The 24,036-nt window shown below is 45.6% G+C and overlaps 1 protein-coding gene across 1 annotated transcript in view; it reads left to right on the top strand.

The window, feature by feature from the left end:
• LOC140189181 (uncharacterized) overlaps nucleotides 1-24,036 on the top strand; it is an 82,691-nt gene that overhangs the window by 34,704 nt on the left and 23,951 nt on the right. The window contains exon 5 of the mRNA XM_072245874.1: nucleotides 5,812-6,708. Coding sequence (XP_072101975.1) covers nucleotides 5,812-6,708 — 897 coding nt within the window. The remainder of the gene's footprint in view (nucleotides 1-5,811; nucleotides 6,709-24,036) is intronic.

Here is a 24,036-nt window from a genome sequence, read left to right on the forward strand (position 1 = left end):
CAGTCATCTCGGACAATGCCAGAATCTAGCAATTCTTGTATGATCATCGTCAATGCCTCTACAATCTCTCCAACTACTTCCTTCAGAACCCAAGGGTGCATTTGATCAGGTCCAGGAGATTCATCCACCCTGAGACCATTAAATCTCCTGAGCACCTTTCTCAGTCGTAATTTTCACAGCAAAACTTCACTTCACTGACACTCTTGAATGTCCGGTACACTTCCACTGTGAGGACTTATGCAAAATAAGCATTCGGTTTCACTGCCATCTCTGCATCTGTCATTACAGTATCTCGAGCGTCATTTTATATTGGTCCTATATCTACCCTCGACTCTCTTTTGCCCTTTATATACCTAAAAATTGATTTTAGTATCTTCCTTTTTATTCGTCACCAGCTTCCTCGCGTTATTCCTTTTCCTTCCGAATGACCTTCTTAGTTTCCCTTTGCAAGTTTTCAAAAGCTCCCCAATCCTGTACCTTCACGTCAGCTCTGGCTTCCTTGTATGCTCTCCTTGCTTTTACTTTGGCTTTGATTTCACTTGTCAGCCACGGTAGTGTCCGTCTTCCAACTGAAAATTCCTTCATATTTAGAGTATATCACTTCAAGCAGCTGCCCCTGAGCCATACAAGTCTCTGCAATGGCCACAACATGATAGCTCCACGTACTAATCCACGATCTAACCTCACTAGCTTTGTTCATGATACCCCTTGCATAAAAATAGACATATCTCGAAACATCGGTCTCAGCGCATCCCTTCTCTATCACCTACCTATCCTCTCTCTCACACAGTTTACAAGCTTTCTGTTCCAATGTGCGCGGCGATTGGAAAGCGGACTTAAAAGCAGGACACGGACACGTAAGTAGCATTACCGGAAGCGTGTTTTTTTTTTTTATTAATAGTTGCCAGGACAAAAAGGAAGCGTGGATTAGATGCTTACATGGACGTGAACGTAGGATGACAAACAGGCGGAACCTGGACACGGAGCCGGGGCTCGGAAATTGGACACGGAGCTGGGACTCGGAACCTGGACACGGAGCTCGGACTCCGAACCTGGACAGGGAGCTGCGACAAGAAACTTGAATACGGAGCCATGACTAGAAACTTGGACACGGAACCGGGACTTGGACTCGGATTTGGACACGGAACCTGGACTTGGACTTGGACTGGAACACAGAGACTGGACCTGGACTTGCACTGGATCCCAGAGCCTGGACTTGCAATTGGACTGGAACAATGAGCCTGGACTTGGACGTGGACTGGAGCACAGAGCCTGGACTTGGACTTACCTGGAACTCAGAGCATGGACTTGGACTTGGACTTGGACAACGAAGATATAGAATACCCATCCCGGAGTAGCCGCAAACGGCCGGATCTTCTCAGCTGTATACGAGAAGCCGAAACTAAACAACAACAGACAGTTCTAGTCTGGGCACAGAGTAGGTTATGAAGCGGTAAACGGCCGGCAATCACTCAGCTGGGCACGAAGAGACAGAATTCCCCACTCGGAGCAATGGCAAACGGCTGGACCCACCCGGCTGGAAACGATTCGGTAAAACCAAACGATGACAGTCCATTTGTATCTTGGCTCGTCAGCAAATCTCGGAGGAACATGAAAACAACAGTATTCGCATCTTGACTTTTCATTTCCTATTCCTTACATTGTCATTGGTACCAGACCATGATGTATCCAGTCAGGATATTCTCCACTATACACCCACAGAAGTTTGTCTAAGTTTTACACAACATAGTAAATCTGCTGAAACTGGGGAGTATGGGCTGTAAATGCCGGTAAATCGTTCCAGGATGCCAGGAAATTCTGCTCCTCAAAACTTCCACACTCAATGAATTCCAGTCAATATTGGGGAAATTATAGTCACACACTACTCTGTTGCTATTACATCTTTCCTGTAGCCTGCCTACATTTCTGTTCCACTTTCTCTTGCTGGCATTTTAAAAACAGTTGGAAATGGAAACACACAGCATCTCAAGATGCCACTTTATCAATTCTCCGGTCCATCCTGAAAGATGCCCACTGGGAGGGAGGGGGTAGATAGAGTCCATGAAATGCAGTTCATTATTAGGGTTGTGCAGGTCTCTGTCCTTGAATTGCTGGGATAGTACTAGAGTTTAACGGTGGAGTGCCGGGTGTGTACATGTCTCTGCGCTCACTGCACAGTGCTGAGCATTTTAATGTTCTGTGTCGTGGAAGTGAATGTCTGGATATTGTGAGGTACTTTGTCCCTGTAGTCCACTACTGACTGTTCTTGGACAGTCTCTTATGAAGGGCATGTTTATACCAGAGATTCAGCCTGGCCTTCCTCACCATGCTGAGTTGCAGCAGTCTGTGTTCCTGCAGGACATTTTTGGTTTCTACTTGTCCGCCTCCCTGCTGTGCATTGCTGGAGCTAAAGTGGGCAGTGTCCATGCAGTCCAGAGCTGGTTTGTGCAGGTCAGTGTTCTTGCAGTTTTGCAGGTGGCTGGTGTACACAACGGGATGAGTGTGGTCTGCGTTCGGCTGTGAATTTACAATGCAATCTGGGGTTTTCCATGTCTTTATCTGTAGAGCCAATGGGCTGGTGCTTGAAATCTGTGGCACCAAAAAAACAGTGCTGGGGTTGTGGTGATGTCTGTTCCCCTATTCTGCTCTGCTCTGGATCAATACTAATATATTTTCATAAATTTCTGTCCTTGTGTTAGAGTCGTGTACTGCTTCGTACTCTCACTGACCAGTGTTGTGCTCTGGCATCTCAGTGGGCATGGAATGCACTGCCAGTGTTTTTACAGAGTGCCTCATTATTACAGAAAGAAATACCTTGTACACCCAGGTAAATTAGATGGTTCATGGAGGCCAGACCGAATGTTCCGGATCATTAGTGGACACCGGATCATCGGGGGATGCCCTAGAACATTCAACCCATCAATTCTATACTATAGAGCATCAAGTCTATAGTACAACATTCCACTGTCCCATTCCCAGTTCTGTTCCCACAGCTCAGCGGGTTATTGTCCCGGAAGGACCTGTCCAGTTCCACTATGAACAATTTAATTGGCTATTCCCATCACCCCTGCAGGCAGTGTGCCCCAGATGAGAACCACAGTCAGTGTAAAAATAAGAATGTCATTACATGATCCTTTGATCCTTTGCCCATTCTTCTCAAGTCATTGAGCAATTTACAGTGAACAGAACAGCACAGGAACAGTCCCGTCAGCTCACTGTGTGTGTGTTGACCATGATGTGAGTTCGATCTGTGTGTTTGCCCTCATGTGGTCAGTGTCCCCCAGTGGACTAATTCCCCCAAAGTATATGCCCACCTTAATACACTTTGAGAGACCCAACAACAGCTCTTCCTTAGGTTCAACACGCCCGAGAATGTCACCATACCCGCTTCCTGATCTCGCTTTCCTCCAGGTCCTTCTCCTGAGTGAACATCGATGAATGCAGAGTGTTCATTTTGTACCTCGCAGTACAGAAATCAAAATAATACGGATCATCCATTTAACAAGCCGATCTCAGTTTTGGAGGGCACCACAGATCCGACAGTGTCACACAGCCTGTTCCCTCTCTCTGTCTCTCTCTCTCTCTCTCTCTCTCTCTCTCTCCCTCTCTCTCTCTCTCTCTCTCCCTCTCCCCCCTCTCTCTCTCTGTCTCTCTCTCACTCTCTCTCTGTTCCCTTCTCTCTCTCGCTTTTTCCAACTCTCTATCGCTCTCTCTCTCTCTCACTCTCTCTCTCTGTCTCTCTCTCTCTCTCTCTGTCTGTCTCTCTCTCTGTCTGTTTGTCTCTCTTTCTCTCTCTCTGTGTCTGTCTGTCTGTCTGTCTCTCTCTCTCTCTCTGTATCTCACGCTAGTCGTTTTCTCGTTCACTTTTAGTCGTCCTGCATTTATTGTTCTTCCAATTCCGAGTACTATTTTTATTATTTTACCGGTCTTCCATTCTGTTGCACAAGAACACATTTCTGTCCAATTACCTTTTGACCATGTCAAATTTAAGATGTGTATAAAAGACTACTGCATCTGAAACTCCAACACAAAATGCTGCAGGAACTCAGCAGAATTCTAGTGTGTTCCCTTGGATTTCCAGCATCTGCAGATTTTCTCGTGTTTCTACATCAGTAACGTGGTCAATTGATCGTTTCCATCCCGACATTTTTCTCTATTGTATCCTTAATGACCAGGATGAAGCTGAATGACTGAAGGACAGATCAAAATGGGAAGCTACAGAAAAAAAGAAGGCAGGATTAGGACAGCGTCGCTGGTCTTCGTTGAATACTGAATAAATAGACAACAAAATGAAATCTCTAAATGTAGCTGCTCCGTGACAAGATTCAGTCCTTGTAGTTAAAGCTACCGGCCTATTTCCACCAGAGACACTACTGAGGTAATGCCACAGAATTTTCATGTATACAGTATATGTACATCAGAGACAATGGTGTTGAATCAAATTGCTCGTTGTAGTACCTGTAACTGAGAAAGTTAGTGAGGAGTATAACCGTATCTCTGGAGACTGAGCTTCTGTATAAATCAGGGTTGATGTGAAGCATCAGCCCGGTATCTGCCGGAGCTGTGAATTCAGGAGCAACACGAATCACAGATTCTCATGAAATGGTGTATCCAGTCATCTGGCGGATACGAGACATTTACTATCCTTTTATTTCAGCCTTTGGAATTCCCGGTAAGTCGCAGTCTCAGCTGCTGTTGGTGGAAAATAATATTTACTTCCAATGTTGTAATTGTTCCTATCACTGCCACATACCAGTTCTAGTATTCCGTATTTCAGGGTTGGAATGGAAACACCGGGGATATGGATTCTGGGATCAGGATCTGAAATAAACGGCTACCGGAATTGAGGGATTCTGCCAACATCTGTGGTACTGAGTGGGTCAGGCAGCGTTCTACGAACAGTTTGGGATCAATAATGGGATGTTCTTGTTTCTGTATTTTTGGTCTTGTAGCAGCTGAACTGCATTTGCAAATATTGTGTTGAAACACACCGCGCACAATCTTGTCCGTATTTGTATACGAGAGATTGCCTGAGTTCGGTGCGGTGCTCAATCAATCGACTGGCTGTAACGCGTTAGCAAATGTCCGGAGTCCCATGATGTTTCACGGACCTGTTGTGGATTTTTAATAACTGTGCGCAATATCACTGAATATAAAGCAGTTGATGGACAACACAATAAACACGAAACCCCAAGCAGCTTGTACAGAACGAGAAAGCAGTTAACACACGTGTCTGGGGTCTATCCGAGAACAGTTCTGTGGAGAACTGTTTTAACTGTTTTTCCACATATTCTGTTTTACCCGAATTAGCATTTCCAGCATTTCCTGTTTTTGTTCCGTCCTTCGGCAGTTCTGTCGCTGAGAGTGATCGCCATGACTGTCTAATGGAGGAATCCCGCCATCAGCGTCCGAACGAGACGCGGAAGGCACCGGTAGAAAATGTTCCATCCAGTATTGACTCTGAGGAGGTAGTTACTCAGTTTTAGCTTTCCGCTGACATTTCACATTTCGGTCACAGTAAGTAATCCGTATTCAAATTATTTTACTATGTAAACTCCTTCCTTGTCTCCGCCAGATCTTTACCCTCCCTCGACCCTCCCATGCTAAATCCAACAGTTAAGTGGCAATATCACAGGTTACCCTGAACCTGCTGCACTGGCTTCTAATCAGTATTTTCTCAACTTGTAGCCTCTCTCGTCCCTCCCACCACTAAATTCAAATATTAAGTGGAAAGATTACAGGATCGCTCGAACTGCAGAATTGGATTCTGTTTGGAATTTCTCAAACTGCTGTTCCCTGTCTCTCTTCCAGCGAACTTGGTGGCGATTGTGATCCTGTCCCGAGGAAAGTGCGGTCTCTCCAAATGTATCACTCTCTACCTTGTGGGAATGGCAGCGGCCGATCTCCTGGTCGTTATTTCGAATCCGCTGCTGAAGTGGACTGCTGAGATTTATTTTCCCCGATCATTCCTGCGAATCACTCCTGTGTGCAGACTCGGTGAATGGTTGATGTTTGCGAGCACTGCGACCTCAGTCTGGCTGACTGTCGCTTTCACCGTCGATCGATTTGTGGCTATTTGCTATGAGAAGCTGAAAACAAAATATTGCACCGAGAGAACGGCGGCTGTGGTTATCGGGGCAGTGAGTGTGCTGGCGTGTTTGGAGACTGTCCCCTGGGGCTTTGTGTACGGGGCTGGAAAAATAATTGATGGTGTTTCCTGGTATTGTGTTTTAACACCGAGCTTCACAAATTCTCCCTCATGGGCCGCATTTGAGATTTTTCACCGCATATTCTACCCTTGCATCCCTTTCATTCTGATGTTGCTGTTCAATATTCTGACTGTCAGGCGGATTCTAGCGGCCAATCGAGCCCGCAGGGGGCTCCGGGGACAAAAGAGTGGAGAGAATGACAAGGACCGGGAGATGGGGAACCGACGCAAATCCATCGTTTTGCTGTTCAGCATCACCGGTAGTTTCATATTGTTGTGGGGAACAATGGTGGTATTCTCTATCTATAGACGGGTTACAAACAGTTATGTTCGTTCTGTCACGGATCCTCGTTACGTCACAGACCAAACATCGATAATGCTGCAGATTCTCAGTTCCTGCACCAACACGTGTATTTACGCCCTGACTCAGAGCAAATTCCGAGAGGAACTAAAGAATGCGGTGAAATACCCACTGAATCTGATTTTGAAACTCATGAAACGTTAGAAATAAATGCTGTAAAGTATTACAATTTAGCTGCCTTCATACGTCCTATTCTAGCTCCCCACTTGTGGGTAAATGGTAACAATGTGATGAACAGAGTTACAAAACAAACACGAGAAAATCTGCAGATGGTCGCAATTCAAGACAACAAACACAAAATCAGACCCTGATGACGTTTCTCACAGAAAATGCTGGAGGCGCTCAGCAGGTCTGGCAGCATCTATGGAAAAGAGTAAATTGTCGACGTTTCGGACCGCCACCCTTCATCAGAAACCTGACAACTGTTTACTCCTTTCTATTATGTGTGTGTTGCTTAGTTTGACAAGACAGCTGTTTAAAGCTGATCCCGATGGCATCGCTGGCTTCATATTCCCAGAGAAATCCCCTTTGCATCTCACGTCCCGCCATGTTAAAATGAAGCTCGAGACGAACCTGTTTCCCCTGCTTCCAGGTTCTGACAAAACTGCCTGATCTTGGATAATATTTTCGACTGTATCAACCACTCCTGCTTCCGTCACAACCCGTCTTTTCCTTCAACCTCTTTTCTCCTCCTTCTCTACCTGAAGGTTTCCCTTCTCATTGCCACCTTGAACTATCTCTATGTAACAGAGATTTTGTTTTACAATTGAAGACAAATTAACATTACTTTCACTCGTAGCTCTGTGAGGAATATAGTGATAGAGAAAGAGAGAGAGAGAGAGAATGGGGGAGAAAGATAGATGGAGAAAAGGGAGAGAGAGAGAGGTCAAAATATAGAGATAGTGGGAGCGAGTGAGACATCGTGAAGGAGTGAGCGTGAGAAGCAGACATCGCGTTCGGAGAGAGGAGTGGGAGAGATAGAGAGAGAGAGAGAGAGAGACAGACAGACAGACAGACAGAGAGAGACAGAGAGAGACAGAGAGAGACAGAGACAGAGCGAGACAGAGCGAGACAGAGAGACAGAGAGAGAATGAGATATCGTGAAGGAGTGAGCGTGAGAAGGAGACAGCGTCACGTTTGACGGTGGGAGAGAGAGAAAGTGACTGAGACTTCGCGAGAAAGGGGGCGCGAGGAAGAGCGCGCAAGATGGAGAGCCTGAGGGAGAGGGCGCGAGAGTGAGCAGGAGGGTGAGAGCGTGCGCGAGGGTGGGCGTGAGGGAAAGCGAGAGAAGCAGACATCGCGGTAGGAGAGAGGGGTGGGAGGGAGAGAGAGATAGTGAGAGTGAATGAGACTGTGAAGGAGTGAGCTCGAGAAGGAGACATCTCCAGGGCTGAGGTCGCGAAGGATAGTGAGCGAATGAGACATCAGGAACACCCATCATTGGGGTTTCCGGTATAAGGAGGATGGATTACACTGAAATTATATTCTCACAGGGAATCTTGCTGAAGCCACCCTGATGATTTTTATCAAGTGACATCTGGAGGATATGTTGGTGTCCAGAGCTACAGGTCAGTAGGTTGCATTGATGGAAGGTAGAGATGAGGTCAAAGCAAACCTAAAGGAAGTCAAGATGGGGTCACCATAATGAGCACAGTGGCACCGAACGGCAAAAGTGAGTTTATTTCAGTGTAGGGGGAAAACTGTTAAGGCAGACATAACCAGATCCTGCATTTATACATGGCACGGTGATTCATCCGTTGCAGATATCTGGTTGAGAGAGAGTCAGGACTGGTATCTAAACATTCCAGGATTTAGATGATTTAGAGAGTCCAGAGGGAGCTAAAAGAGGTTGAGGAGCCGCACTGCTGATTAGGCAGAATGTCACCAGCTCGAAGTCATCCCGTCACAATAGCCAGTAAGAGAGGGAAACGGACATGTCAGCAGGTTATTGACTGATGTCAAACAATAGAATACACTAGTTGGTTAATCTTCTCTCCAGAATGACTTGCACCTCCTTACCACCTGAGGCTTGGACGGGGGATTATTTGTCAGGTGTATCTATGATGGTTTACAGAAACAGCATGTAAATGGTCCACCAGGGAGGGGACATACTTGAGATGTTAGTGGGAAATGAGCCTAGCGAGATTAGTGGGGTTTCATTGAGATAGATTTACGGATTATAATTCTGGAGGTTTTCCCCTGGGTATTATGAAGGGTAAGTCTGAACCTGCAGGTGGACGAATCAGAATCAGGGTTATTATCAACGGTATGTGACGTGAAATTTGATAATTAGTAGTCGCAGTTTAATGCAAAACATAATATAGAATAAAAAAGGAATAATCAATCAATCAATAAACCTCAGTATACATATATTGAATATATGAGAAATTGTGCAAAAAACTTAAATACTATATATCAGAACAAGTCAGATGATGTCCAGGGGTCCGATGCCAATTTAGGAATCGGATGGCAGAGGGGAAGGAGCAATTAATGAATCACTGAGTGTGTGCCTTCAGGTTTCTGTATCTCCGACCTAATGGTAACAGTGAAAAACGGGCATGCCTTGGGTGCTGAAGGTCCTTAATAATAGATGCTGCCTTTCTGAGACACTGCTCCTTGGGTATTTAGTAGGCTTCTACCCAAGATGGAACTGACTAAATGTACAACCCTCTGCAGCTTCGTTCGGTCCTGTACAATAGCCCCCCATACCAGACAGTGAAGCAGCCTGTCAGAATGCTCTCCACGGTACATCAATTGACAGTTTTTGAGTGTACTTGTGGACATAACACATCTCTTCAAACTCTAATGAAATATAGTTGCTATCATGCCTTCTTTATAAAAGTATCGATATAGACATAGACATAGCATTGTACAGCACAGTACAGGCTTTTCGGCCCACAATGTTGTGCCGACCCTCAAACCCTGCCTCACATATAAGCCCCCACCTTAAATTCCTCCATACACCTGTCTAGTAGTCTATTAAACTTCACCGGTATCTGTGCCTCGACCACTGACTCAGGCAGTGCACTTCACGCATCAACTACTCTCTGAGTAAAAAAAAATTCCTTCTTCTAAAATCCCCCTTGAACTTCCCACCCCTTACCTTAAAGCCACGTCCTCTTGTATTGGGCAGTGGTGCCCTGGGGAAGAGGTGCCGGCTATCCACTCTGTTTGTTCCTCTTATTATCTTGTACACCTCTATCATGTCTCCTCTCATCGTCGTTCTCCCAAAGAGTAAAGCCCTAGCTCCCCTAATCTCTGATCATAATGCATACACTCTAAACCAAGCGTCATCCTGGTAAATCTCTTCTGTACCATTTCCAATGCTTCCATATCCTTCCTATAGTGAGGCGACCAGAACTGGACACAGTACTCCAAGTGTGGCCTAACTAGAGTTTTATAGAGCTGCATCATTACATCACGACTCTTAAACTCTATCCCTCGACTTATGAAAGATAATACCTCATAAACTTTCTTAACTACCCTATCTACCCATGAGACAACTTTCAGTGATCTGTAGACATGTACCCTGAGATCCCTCTGCTCCTCCACACTACCAAGTATCTTGCCATTTACTTTGTACTCTGCCTTGGAGTTTGTTCTTCCAAAGTGTACCACCTCACACTTCTCCGAGTTGAACTCCATCTGCTACTTCTCAGCCCACTTCTGCATCCTATCAATGTCTCTATGCAATCTTTGAATATCCTGTACACTATCTACAGCACCAGAAACCTTTGTGTCATCTGCAAACTTGCCAACCCTCCTTTCTAACCCCACATCCAGGTTGTTAATAAAAATCACGAAAAGTAGAGCTCCCAGAACAGATCCGTGTGGGACACCACTATTCACAATCCTCCAATCTGAATGTACTCCCTCCACCACCACCCTCTGCCTTCTGCAGACAAGCCAATTTTGAATCCACCTGGCCATACTTCCCTGGATCCCATGCCTTCTGACTTTCTCAATAAGCCTACCGTGTGGAACCTTGTCAAATGCCTTACTAAAATCCATATAGATCACATCCACTGCACTACCCTGATCTATATGCCTGGTCACCTCCTCAAAGAACACTATCAGGCTTGTTATACACGATCTGCCCTTCACAAAGCTATGCTGACTGTTCCTGATCAGACCATGATTCTCTAAATGCCCAGAGATCCTATCTCTAAGAATTGTTTCCAATAGCTTTCCCACGACAGACGTAAGGCTCACTGGTCTATAATTACTCGAACTATCCCTACTATCTTTTTTTGAACGAGATGTCAACATTCGCCTCTCTCCAATCCTCGGGTACCATTCCCGTGGACAACGAGGACATAAGGATCCTAGCCAGAGGCTCAGCAATCTCTTCCCTCGCCTCGTGGAGCAGCCTGGGGAATATTCCATCAGGCCCCGGGAACTTATCCGTGCTAATGTATTTTAATAACTCCGACACCCCCTCTCCCTTAATATCAACATATTCCAGAACGTCAACTTCACTCATATTGTCCTCACCATCATCAAGTTCCCTCTTATTGGTGAACACGGAGGAGAACTATTCATTGAGGACCTCGCTCATTTCAGGGAGCGTACTACCAACGGTTTGGAATCAATAATAGGATGATCGTGTTTCTGTATTTTTGGTCTTGTAGCAGCTGCACTGCATTTGCAAATATTCTGTTGAAACAGCCCGCGAACATTCTACCAATTCATTGTCCGTATTTGTATATGAATGATTGACTGAGTTAGGTGCCATGTTCAAACCATCGACTGCCAGTAACGCGTTAGCAAATGTTCGGAGTTCCATGATATTTCACGAACCTGTTGTGGATTATTGATAAATGTGTGCAACATAATTGAATATAAAGCAGTATACGGACAACACAATGAAATATTTGCTGAGCAGATTATCTCAAGCGAGGGTCTAGTGAGTTGGATGAACTGAGGGAAATACATATTAGTAGGAAAATGGTGTTAAGTAAATTGAAGAGATTAAAGGCAGAAAAATCCCTAGGGCCAGATGGTCTGCATCCCAGAATGCTTAAGGAAGTAGCCCAAGAAATAGTGGATGCATCAATGATAATTTTTCAAAAATCCTTCGATTCTGGATTAGTTCCTGAGGATTGGAGGGGGACTAATGTACCCCGCTTTTTAAAAAAAAAAGAGAGAGAAACCAGGGAATGATAGACCGGCTAGCCTGACATCGGTGGTGGGGAAGATTCTAGAGTCAGTTATCAAAAATGTGATAACAGCACATTTGGAAAGCAGTGAAATGAGCAGACAAAGATAGCATGGATTTGTGAAAGGAAAATCATGCATAACGAATCTCATAGAATTTTTTGAAGATGTAAGTAGTAGAGTGGATAGGGGAGAACCAGTCGATGTGGTAAATTTAGATTTTCAAAAGTCTTTTGACAAGGTCCCACACAGAAGATTAGTGTGCAAACTTAAAGCTCACAGTATTGTGGGTATGGTATTGATGTGGATAGAGAATTGGTTGGCAGAGAGAAAGCAAAGAGTGGGAATAAACGGGACTTTTCAGAATGGCAGGCAGTGACTAGTGGGGTACCACAAGGCTCAGTGCTGGGACCCCAGTTGTTTATAATATATATTAATGATTTAGACGAGGGAATTACATGCAGTATCCCCAAGTTTGCGGACGATTGGGAAAAGGGGAGGTGCAACGAGACCTGGGTGTCATTGTACACCAGTCGTTGGAAGTGGGCATGCAGGTACAGCAGCCGGTGAAAAAGGCGAGTGGTATGCTGTCATTCATAGTAAGAAGATTCGGGTACAGGAGGAGGAAGGTACTACTACAGTTGTACAAGGCCTTAGTGAGACCACACTTGGAGTATTGTGTGCTGTTTTGATCCCCTAATCTGAGGAAAAACATCCTTGCCATAGAGGGAGTACAGAGAAGGTTCACCAGATTGACTCCCGGGATGGCAGGATTTTCATATGAGGAAAGACTGGATCGACTAGGCTTATATTCGCTGGAATTTAGAAGATTGAGGGGGGGATCTGATTGAAACGTATAAAATTCTAAAGGGATTGGACAGGCTAGATGCAGAAAGATTGTTCCTGATGTTGGGGAAGTCCAGAACGAGGGGTCACAGTTTAAGGATATAGGGGAAGCCTTTTAGGACCGAGATGAGAGAAAAAAAAAAACTTCTTCACACAGAGAGTGCGAATCTGTGGAATTCTCTGCCACAGGAAACAGTTGAGGTCAGTTCATTGGCTATATTTAAGATGGAGTTAGATATGGCCCTTTTGGCTACAGGGATCAGGGGGTATGGAGGGAAGGCTGGTACAGGGTTTTGAGTTGGATGATCAGCCATGATCATACTGAATGGCGGTGCAGGCATGAAGGGCTGAATGGCCTACTCCTGCACCTATTTTCTTTGTTTCTATGTTTCTATGTCCTAGACCAGACCCTCTATCCTAGCCTCGTCTAGGGCCTGTGTCATGTCCAGCATCGTTTCTTCCCCACTTACCTTGCTTGCTTGACACACCAAGTCCTGTTCAAAGTACTTCAGTGTTGATGTCTTGCATTTGGATTCGCTCCCATCGTCCCCGTTAAGACAGAGCTGGAGCTTTTGGAAAGCATATACTTGGATAAGTCACCGACACCGTACGGGATGTACCCCAGGCTCTCTGGAAAGTGAGGGAGGAGTTTGCTGAGACTCTGATGAATATCCTTGAATCATTAGTAAAGACGGGAGTTTTTCAGAGGATAGGATGGTTGCGGATGTCGTTCCCTTATTCAACAAAGGGAGTTGGGATAGCCCAGGAAATTATAGGCCAGCGAGTCTTACGTCAGAGGTTGGTAAGTTGGTGGAGAAGATCCTGAGAGTGTCACCAAGGCAGGGGCTTTGGGAGCAAGGGTGGACCCAAATGCATGACACATCTTGTGAGGTTACTAAGATTTAGTTTATTGTTTGATACCAGGAGAGCAAGGCAGGAGCAGGAAAGAGTGAACTGGACAAGGACTCAGGACTACGACTAGGCTGGGACCAAGGGTCTGGGCTTGGACTCGGAATCGGCTCCCAGAACTAGAGGAGACATGAAGAGGCTAGGGTATGGACTCCGAGCCAGAGACTGGGCAAGGACCCGGTACCTGGATCCTCCCTCGGACTCGGACCCCAGAACCAGGCAAGGACATGACATGGGCTAGGGAGAGGAAGAACATGGGAGCACAGAGCCTCGGTCTCGGGGAGCAGGTACATGGAACCATGGACACATACACAGAACACAGAGTCGAGACCCTACCTTGGGTACAGGACATAGGGCCGGGACTCATGACCCTCCGCGGGGCAACGACAAGACGACCTGACTTACCCCACGGAGGCGAGGACAGGACAAGACATGATTCCCCGCGGGACAACGGCAAGACGGCCAGACTTACCCCACGGAGGCGAGGACAAGACAAGACAAGACCAACACGAATGAACACCAGACAGCACCTATATAGCTCCGGCGATGGAACTAGACCGAAGTGCGGGCGCGTCCTGCAGACGAGGGCTGGAGGCGAGAGGGGCAGAGTAGGTATTCAGACAAGGGGGTGGGACAGGAATCACAGACGGCCAGGGCCAGGACTTGACTCAGAACTGGGAAGCTGCCAGGGCCAGGACTTGACTTGCTGCTTGAATGCCGCCAGGAACAGGACTTGATTTGGTGCTTGAATGCAGCCAGGACCAGGAGTTGACTTGGTGCTTGAATGCCGCCAGGGAAAGGACTTGACTTGTGGCTTGAATGCCGCGAGGAAAAGGACTTGACTTGGTGCTTGAATGCCGCCAGGAACAGGACTTGACTTGGTACTAGAATGCCGCTGGAGCCAGGACTTGACTTGGAGCCTCCGGGTAGTGGCAAGCTCTCGACTCGGCCCGGGAATAGTAGACAGTGGTTCTTGATTCCCTCCGGCGGGTTAACTGACGGACCTACCTCGGTGAGGAAACTTTGCAGGCTCGCTTTGGTGAGGTAACTGGACAGGGTTGCTCCGGTGAGGAGAGGCGAATTACCAGCACTCGCTTCGGGCGGAGACAAGGCTTGCTCCGGCCAGATGTCACTGGCACGCTGTAACTTTGCAGACGCTCCCGTGCCGAACGGCTGAAAGCCGGAGACTATAAACTATCGGTTCAGCCAAGCGTTAATTGCCTCTAATCACCAAAGCCAAGGGACACGGAAAAACAGGGAATCAACGGTCCGGATCGTAACATAAACAAGGTAAATTTAAATGGACCCCGATCCAGACCATGACAGCGAAGTAGGATTTCTGAACATTTGGAGAGGCATAATATGATTAGGAATAGTCAGCATGGCTTTGTCAAAAGCATGTCTTGCCTTACGAGCCTGATTAAATATTTTGAGGATGTAACTGTAAATATTGTAGAAGTAGAGCCGTCGATGTAGTGTATATGGATTTTAACAAGGAATTTCATAAGGTACACCTTGCAAGGCTTACTGAGAGAATAAGGAGGCATGGGATCCATGGGATCCAAAGGATATTTGGTTTGTGGATCCAGAGCTGGCTTGCCCATAGAAGGCAAAGCGTAATTGTACACGGGTTATCTTCTGCATGGAGGACCGTGACCAGTAGTGTGCCTCAGGGATCTGTTCTAGAACAACTACTCTTTGCGATTTTTATAAATGACCTGGATGAGGAAGTGGAGGGAGGGGTTAGTAGATTTGCTGATGACACAAATGTTGGGGGTGCAGTGGTTAGTGTGGCGGTCTGTATGGGTTTACAACGGGACATTGATAGGATGCAAATCTGGGCTCAGAAGTGGCTGATGGGATTCAACAAATTAAGTGTGATGTGTTTATTTTTGGTAGATCAAATATGATGCCAGAATATAGCATTAATGGGAAGACTCTTGGCTGTGTGGAGAATCAGAGGGATCTTGGGGCCCGAGTCCATAGGTCACGCAAAGCTGTTACGCAGTTTGACTCTGAGGTTAAGAAGGCATACGGTGCATTAGTCTTCATCAATCGTGGGATTGAGTTTAACAGCAAAGAGCAGCTCTTCTGGACCCTGGTCAGACCCCACTTGTAGTACTGTACTCAATTCTGGTCGCCTGAGTATAGGAAGGACGTGGAAACCATTGACAGGACGCAGAGGAGAATTACAAGGATGTTGCCGCGATAGGGGAGCTTGTCTTATGAGAATATTTTTAGTGAACTCGGACTTTTCTCCTTGGAGGGACGGAGGATGACAGGTGACTTCATAGAAGTGTAGTAGATTAGGAGAGGCATTGATCGTATGGATAGTCAGTGTTTTTTTCTTTTTTTTCCCCAGGGCTGAAAGATGGAAATCGGGAGGAGCTGAGGGCAATACAGAGGGACCTGAAAGCTAGGTTCAGGGAGGCTAAAGACAGGTACAGGAGGAAGCTTGAGTGGGAACTCCAGCAGTACAACATGACAGAGGTCTGGAGGGGGATGAGGACCATCACTGGGTTCCGGCAAACTAGCAACAGAGGAGCTGAAGGCAGTGTGGACAGGGCCAACGAACTTAACCTGTTCTTTAACAGATTTGACATTGTGGCCCCTGCCCATCCCCCACATGGGTCATCTGTTGTCTGGCACCAACCAATGCATATTCCACTCTCCCCTCCTACCCCTCCTAACAGTCCCCCACTCTGCTCTCATGACTATACACCTTCCCCACATGAAATCACCACTGTGGGCTTCACAGCTGAACAGGTGAGAACTCAACTGAAACGTCCCAACCCATGCAAGGCTGCAGGACCGGATGGTGTCAGTACCAGGCTGCTCAAAGCCTGTGCCCCTCAGCTAAGTGGAGTACTTCACCATGTATTCAACCTGAGCCTGAGGAAGACGTCCTGCCTCGTACCTGTGCCGAAGACGCCGCGCCACAGCGGCCTCAATGACTACAGACCAGTGACATTGACCTCCCACATCATGAAGACCCTGGAGAGACTTGTTCTGGAGTTGCTCCGGCCTATGGTCAGGCCACACTTAGACCCCCTCCAGTTCACCTACCTTCCCCGACTAGGAGCTGAGGATGCCTTGTCTACCTGCTGAACTGTGTCTACGCCCACCTGGACAAGACAGCGAGCACTGTGAGACTCATGTTTTTTGACTTCTCCAGTGCATTCAACACCATCCGCCCTGCTCTGCTGGAGGAGAAGCTGACAGCGATGCAGGTGGATGCTTTCCTGGTGTCATGGATTCTTGATTACCTGACTGGCAGTCCACAGTACATGTGCTTATAACAGTGTCTGTCCGACAGAGTGATCAGCAGACCTGGGGCTCCACAGAGGACCGTCTTGTCTCTCTTTCTCTTCACCATTTACACCTTGGACTTCAACTACTGCACAGAGTCTTGTCATCTTCAGAAGTTTTCTGATGACTCTGCCATAGTTGGATGCATCAGCAAGGGATATGAGGCTGAGTACAGGGCTACGGTAGGAAACTTTGTCACATGGTGTGAGCAGAATTATCTGTAGTTTAATGTTAAAAAAGACTAAGGAGCTGGTGGTAGACCTGAGGAGAGCTAAGGTACCGGTGGCCCCTGTTTCCAAACAGGGGGTCAGGGTGGACTTGGTGGAGGATTACAAGTAACTGGGGATACGAATTGACAATAAACTGGACTGCTCAAAGAACACTGAGGCCGTCTACAAGAGCGATCGGAGCCGTCTCTACTTCCTGAGGAGACTGAGGTCCTTTAACATCTGCCGGACGATGCTGAGGATGTTCTACGAGTCTGTGGTGGCCAGTGCTATCATGTTTGCTGTTGTGTGCTGGGGCAGCAGGCAGAGGGTAGCAGACACCAACAGAATCAACAAACTCATTCGTAAGGCCAGTGACGTTGTGGGGATGGAACTGGACTCTCTGACGGTGGTGTCTTAAAAGGGGATGCTGTCCAAGTTGCATGCCATCTTGGACAATGTCCCCCATCCACTACATAATGTACTGGTTGGGCACAGGAGTACATTCAGCCAGAGACTCATTCCACCGAGATACAACACAGAACGTCATAGGAAGTCATTCTTGCCTGTGGCCATCAAACTTTACAACTCCTCCCATGGAGGGTCAGACACCCTGAGCCAATAGGCTGGTCCTGGACTTAGTTCCTGGCATAATTTACATATTACCATTTATGGTTTTATTACTATTTATTATTTATGGAGCAACTGTAACCCAAATCCAATATCCCCCGGGATCAATAAAGTATGACTATGACTATGACTAAATTGCTAGCACAAGAGGACATAGTTTTAATCTGTTTGAAAGTCGGTACAGAGGAGATGTCAGGTGTAAGTTGTTTTTTTTTAAACGCAGAGAATAGTGAGTGCATGGAATGGGCTGCCTGCAGCGGTGGTGGAGGCTGAAACGACAGGGACTTTTAAGAGACTCCTGGATGGCTACATGGATCTTAGAAAAATAGAGCGCTATGGGTAAGCCAAAGTAGTTCTGTTACGTCATCAGCAACAATTAATGTAGAATTGAGTCAGGCTTTATAAACAAACAATCATATTTATTAAACTCTGCTCAACAATAGCGAAAAGTATACAAACGACTAACCTAACCGTAAGTTAACTGCTACATGGCAACTCTGGAACAGTTCTTAAAATGGTAAATACGAACAGTCTTAAAGTGGTAAATTCAAACACAGTCTTAAAATTGTAAATTCTGAAATCCAATTGACTTACACAGTCAATAAGGAGAGACTTCTCTGGAAACGAATTTCTTCGAGGACGTGATGTTACTGTTGATTCTGTCCAAAGGATTCACGACGAAGGAAATAAAATGGCTTAAAGTAATTGACCTTTTCCTGGCGAATGAACACTACACAAAACTTCCTGATCTTACAGGAGTTATCCCAGATGCAGGTCACTATTTCTGAACGAAGATTCAATAAGGTCGATCCTGTATTAAACCACCGAATGACAGCAACTTTACTCAATCATTGAGGTTTTCGTACTTTAGTAAGGTCTTCACTCTCCAATGCTAGACTTACAATAGAAAGTACAACTCCACCTTAAAATGAAACTGCGCTATGAGACAAATACGTAGCATAACGGAATAACTGACGAATTAAACAACGAATCAAACTGCGGAGCAACAGAGGTCTCCCTTTTATATACCTGTTGGGAACATGTCATCACGTGACCTCGCACTGGCAGGAAAATTACATCACCCCACCATCACCAGACTATTACATTGTGCTCACAAGATACTCAGTTACATCACGGTCATAGGACAATCACGAGATACACATGATGTACGTAACAGTTCTAAGGTAAGGATATCTTCAGCATAGCTTTGTGGGCCGAAAGGCCTGTACTGTGTTGTAGGTTTACTATGTTTCTAACATTATCAATGTTTTCGGTGAAATTCTTAACTCTGCACAAACTTACATAGTATAGACTGTAAATGATCGTAAATCCAACAAATTTCGCTCTAAAATAATCTGAGTCAATTTTGAAGAAATTGCAATGACACACTACTCAGTTGCTTTTACTATTTTCCATAACATGCCTACATTCTTGTTCCTCTTTCAGCCCATGGCATTTCCACAACTTTTGGAAATTGAAGCACAGATAATACAAAGTTCTCCTTTATCATCTCTGGGTTAATTCGTCAGAGATGCCAAGTGAGAGGGAAGGCATTGACAGTGTCTGTGAATAGCAGTCCAATTATGGGGGTACAGGTGTCTGTCTTTGAAGTGGCTGTGTTGTACAAGTGTTTAATGTTGAATTACTGTGCTGGGTATGTGCAGGTCAATGTGCTCACTTCACAGTGCTCTGAGTATTATAGGCCTGTGTCCTGGTAATGAAGGTCTAGATATTGTAAAGTTCACTGTCCCTGTATTCAACTACTGCCTTTCTTGAGCAGTCACATATGCAGGACATGCAGGAGTTAGACTCTCCCCTTGTAGTACGGGCCAGATATTGTTACGTTTTGTCACTATACAGTACGCTGCCAGCAGTTTAAACATCATATTTAACTGCATGTGGTCTGTGTATCCCAAAGGACCAAATAACCCAAATTATTTGCCCATCTAAATGGTCTTAGAGTCCCAACAGTACCTTCTCATTAGTATCAACACGCCAGAGAATATCACCATGCCCCCTTTCTGATCACGCTGTCCTCCATGTCCTCCTCTATAGTGAAAGCTATTGAATGCAAAATATTCATTTTCTACCTCGCATGCTAACTCTTGCCTCCAGGCAGAAACTCAGTGTATTCATTTTCTGGTTTCTGTTCGCGCTCCTGATTCTCAGTGTGACTTGTTTCGTGTTTCTGGTATAATCCTCTAAGACACTATCTATTTTCATCTTCCACAACCTTACACATGACTGCTCTTGCATTTATAAAATAATACAATATTTCTCATCACATCAAGCTCTTGAACGACCCTGCCCTTCTCTACCTTCCTCACAGGAACCGTGAACACCTGACTTCTGACGGCTAGACGGTAAGTGACGCTCGCATGTCCGACATCCCTTAAAACCAGCTCTATCCAGTAACATCAGCTCCCAGACTACTCTCTATGATTCCTGATCAATTCTTCTGCGATTTGTCTTCCACAAGCTTACATTCATGCACCTGCAGGTCCATTTTTATCCTTATCAATAACCATCTGAAAACTTTCTGCATTATCATCTTTAGTTATTTTCCCAATCATCTTGCTAGGCTAATTTCCCAATAATTTGCCAAATATGTCCCTCACTCTGGCGGACCATCAATGCACTATTTCTGGAAACCTTTCGGAATACACCACACAAATAATGTCCCATCCAGGCCTCTGGTGGTAAGGAAGCCCCAGTCATTCTGAGAAGATTATTCACCCACGGGATCTATCCTATTGTTTTTATATTAGTCCATAACCTGCTAACAAATCTTTTCCTCTCAGTTGCTGGCTATTGGGAGGCCTACAGTATAACCCCATCACAGTGTTTGCACCTTTCTTATTCCTGAGTTCCACTCTGATTGTCTTACGGGATATCCCTCTGGGATGACCTCAAACTTGCGACATTCTGCCTGATCAGCATAACAGCCCTCCAACCTCTTTTAGCACCCTGTGACACTGTGCCATTGCTAAACCAGGCTCTAAGTACACCTGCTTTCACTGTTCTACACTCTGCAGTGAAATAAACTCACTACTGCCCTTCGGTGCCAGCTCTACCTTCCTCTCAATGCTACTTACTGACCTGTAGCTCTGGATCACAACAACCCCTCCACATGCCCCATGATAAAAATCATCAGGGTGGCTCCAGCAAGATTCTCTGAGTGAATATTAGTTTCCCTTCACTGTAACCCATCCTCCTTACACCAGTCCCACTTATTCTGCAAAGGAGTCCAATGTTCCATATTCCTGATGCACCTTCGCCCCCCACCTCCACTCCTGCACCAGATTATGAGCCCCTCATTTAGGTGTACCAAATTACAATATCTTACCTCGCAAGCATGTGGCAATGGAAGAAATCCTGAAATCACCACTCCAGCTTTCCTACTTCTTCACTCCCTAAATACTCTTTGCAGGACCTTTTTTCTCTGTTGTTAGCTCTAATAAGGACAATCATTTCTGGCTGATACCCCTGCCCTTTCAGAATACCTTGTCTCTGGCATGATCCAGGTAACGCACTTCCTGCATTCTCACTTATTTCCACAGATACTCCTATTTATGACCACACCCACCACACCCCGGCTAAAGTGAGTGTTGCACACATCAAAGTTGCTGGTGAATGCAGCAGTCCAGGCAGCATCTCTAGGAGGAGGTACAGTCGACGTTTCAGGCCGAGACCCATAGAAAACCATAGAAAAACTACAGCATAGAAACAGGCCTTTTGGCCCTTCTTTGCTGTGCCGAACCATTTTCTGCCTAGTCCCACTGACCTGCACATGGACCATATCCCTCCGTACACCTCCTATCCATGTATCTATCCAATTTATTCTTAAATGTTAAAAGAACCCGCTTTTAGCACCTCGTCTGGCAGCTCATTCCATACTCCCACCACTCTCTGTGTGAAGAAGCCCCCCCCCCACAATGTTCCGTTTAAACTTTTCTCCCCTCACCCTTAACCCGTCTTCTCTGTTTTTTATCTCCCCTTACCTCAGTGGAAAGAGCCTGCTTGCATTCACTCTATCTATACCCATCATAATTTTATATACCTCTATCAAATCTCCCCTCATTCTTCGACGCTCCAGGGAATAAAGTCTTAACCTATTCAACCTTTCTCTGTAACTGAGTTTCTCAAGTCCCGGCAACACCCTTGTAACCTTCTCTGCACTCTTTCAAACTTATTTATATGCTTCCTGTAATTTGGTGACCAAAACTGAACACAATACTCCAGATTCGGCCTCACCAATGCCTTATACAACCTCGTCATAACATTCCAGCTCTTATACTCAATATCTTGATTAATAAAGGCTAATGTACCAAAAGCTCTCTTTACAACCCTATCTACCTGTGACGCCACTTTTAGGGAATTTTGTATCTGTATTCCCAGATCCCTCTGTTCTACTGCACTCCTCAGTGCCTTACCATTAACCCTGTATGTTCTACCTTGGTTTCTCCTTCCAACGTGCAATACCTCACACTTGTGTGTATTAAGCTCCATCTGCCATTTTTCAGCCCATTTTTTCCAGATGGTCCAAGTCCTTCTGCAGGCTCTGAAAACCTTCCTCACTGTCTACTACTCCTCCAATCTTTGTCTCATCAGCAAACTCGCTGATCCAATTTACCACATTATCATCCAGATCATTGATATAGATGACAAATAACAATGGACACAGCAATGATCCCTGTGGCCACCACTAGTCACAGGCCTCCACTCGGAGAAGCAATTCTCTACTACCACTCTTTGGCTTCTTCCATTGAGCCAATGTCTAATCCAATTTCCCACCTCTCCATGTATACATAGCGACGGAATTTTCCTAACTAACCTCCCATGCGGGACCTTGTCAAAAGCCTTCCTGATGTCCATGTAGACAATATACACTGCCTTCCCTTCATCCACTTTCCTGGTAACCTTCTCGAAAAACTCCAATAGATTGGTCAAACATGACCTACCACGCACAAAGCCACATTGACTCTCCCTAATAAGTCCCTGTCTATCCAAATACTTGTAGATTCTGTCTCTTAGTACTCCCTCCAATAACTTACCTGCTACCGACGTTAAGCTTACCGGCCTATAATTTCCCGGATTACTTTTCGATCCTTTTTTAAACAACGGAACAACATGAGCCACTCTCCAATCCTCCGGCACCTCACCTGTAGACAGCAACATTTAAATATTTCTGCCAGGGCCCCTGCAATTTCAACACTAGTCTCCTTCAAGGTCCGAGGGAACACTCTTTCAGGTCCCGGGGATTTATCCACTTTAATTTTCCTCAAGGCGGCCAGCACCTCCTCCTTTTCAATCTGTACAGTTTCCATGATCTCACTACTTGTTTCCCTTAATTCCATAGACTTTATGCCAGTTTCCTTAGTAAATAGAGACGCAAAAAACCTATTTAAGATCTCCCCCCTTTCCTTTGGTTCCGCACATAGCCGACCACTCTGATCGTCAAGAGGACCAATTTTATCCCTTGCAATCCTTTTGCTCTTAACATACCTGTAATAGCTCTTTGGATTATCCTTCACTTTGACTGCCAAGGCAACCTCATGTCTTCTTTTAGCCCTCCTGATTTCTTTCTTAAGTATTTTCTTGCACTTCTTATATTCCTCAAGCACCTTATTTACTCCCTGTTTCCTATGCATATCATACAACTCCCTCTTCTTCTTTATCAGAGTTGCAATATTCTTTGAGAACCAAGGTTCCTTATTTCTATTCACTTTTCCTTTAACCCTGAAAGGAACGTACAAACTCTGCTCTCTCAAAATTTCTCCTTTGAAGGCTTCCCACCTACCGATCACATCTTTGCCAGAGAACAACCTGTCCCAATCCACACTTTTCAGATCCTTTCCCATTTCTTCAAATTTGGCCTTCTTCCAGTTCAGAACCTCAAATCATCAAGTTGAAACAAATGGTGTTACGATCACTGGAACCAAAGTGCTCCCCTACACAGACTTCCGTCACTTGTCCTAACTCGTTTCCTGACAGGAGATCCAATATTGCATCCCCTCTAGTTGGTCCGTCTATATATTGATTTAGAAAACTTTCCTGAACACATTTTACAAACTCTAAACCATCTAGACCCCTAACAGTATGGGAGTCCCAATCAATATATGGAAAATTAAAATCCCCTACCACCACAACTTTATGTTTCCTGCAGTTGCCGGCTATCTCTCTGCAGATTTGCTCTTCCAATTCTCTTTGACTATTGGGTGGTCTGTAATACAATCCCACTAATGTGGCAATACCTTTCCTGTTTCTCAGCTCCACCCATAAGGACTCAGTAGACAAGCTCTCTTATCTGTCCTGCCTGAGCACTGCTGTAATATTTTCCCTAGCAAGCAATGCTACTCCCCTACCTTTCATTCCCCTGCCTCGATCACATCTGAAACATTGGAACCCTG

Source organism: Mobula birostris, chromosome 28 (genome assembly GCF_030028105.1).
Source record: "Mobula birostris isolate sMobBir1 chromosome 28, sMobBir1.hap1, whole genome shotgun sequence".
In the NCBI taxonomy this organism is placed as follows: domain Eukaryota; kingdom Metazoa; phylum Chordata; class Chondrichthyes; order Myliobatiformes; family Myliobatidae; genus Mobula; species Mobula birostris.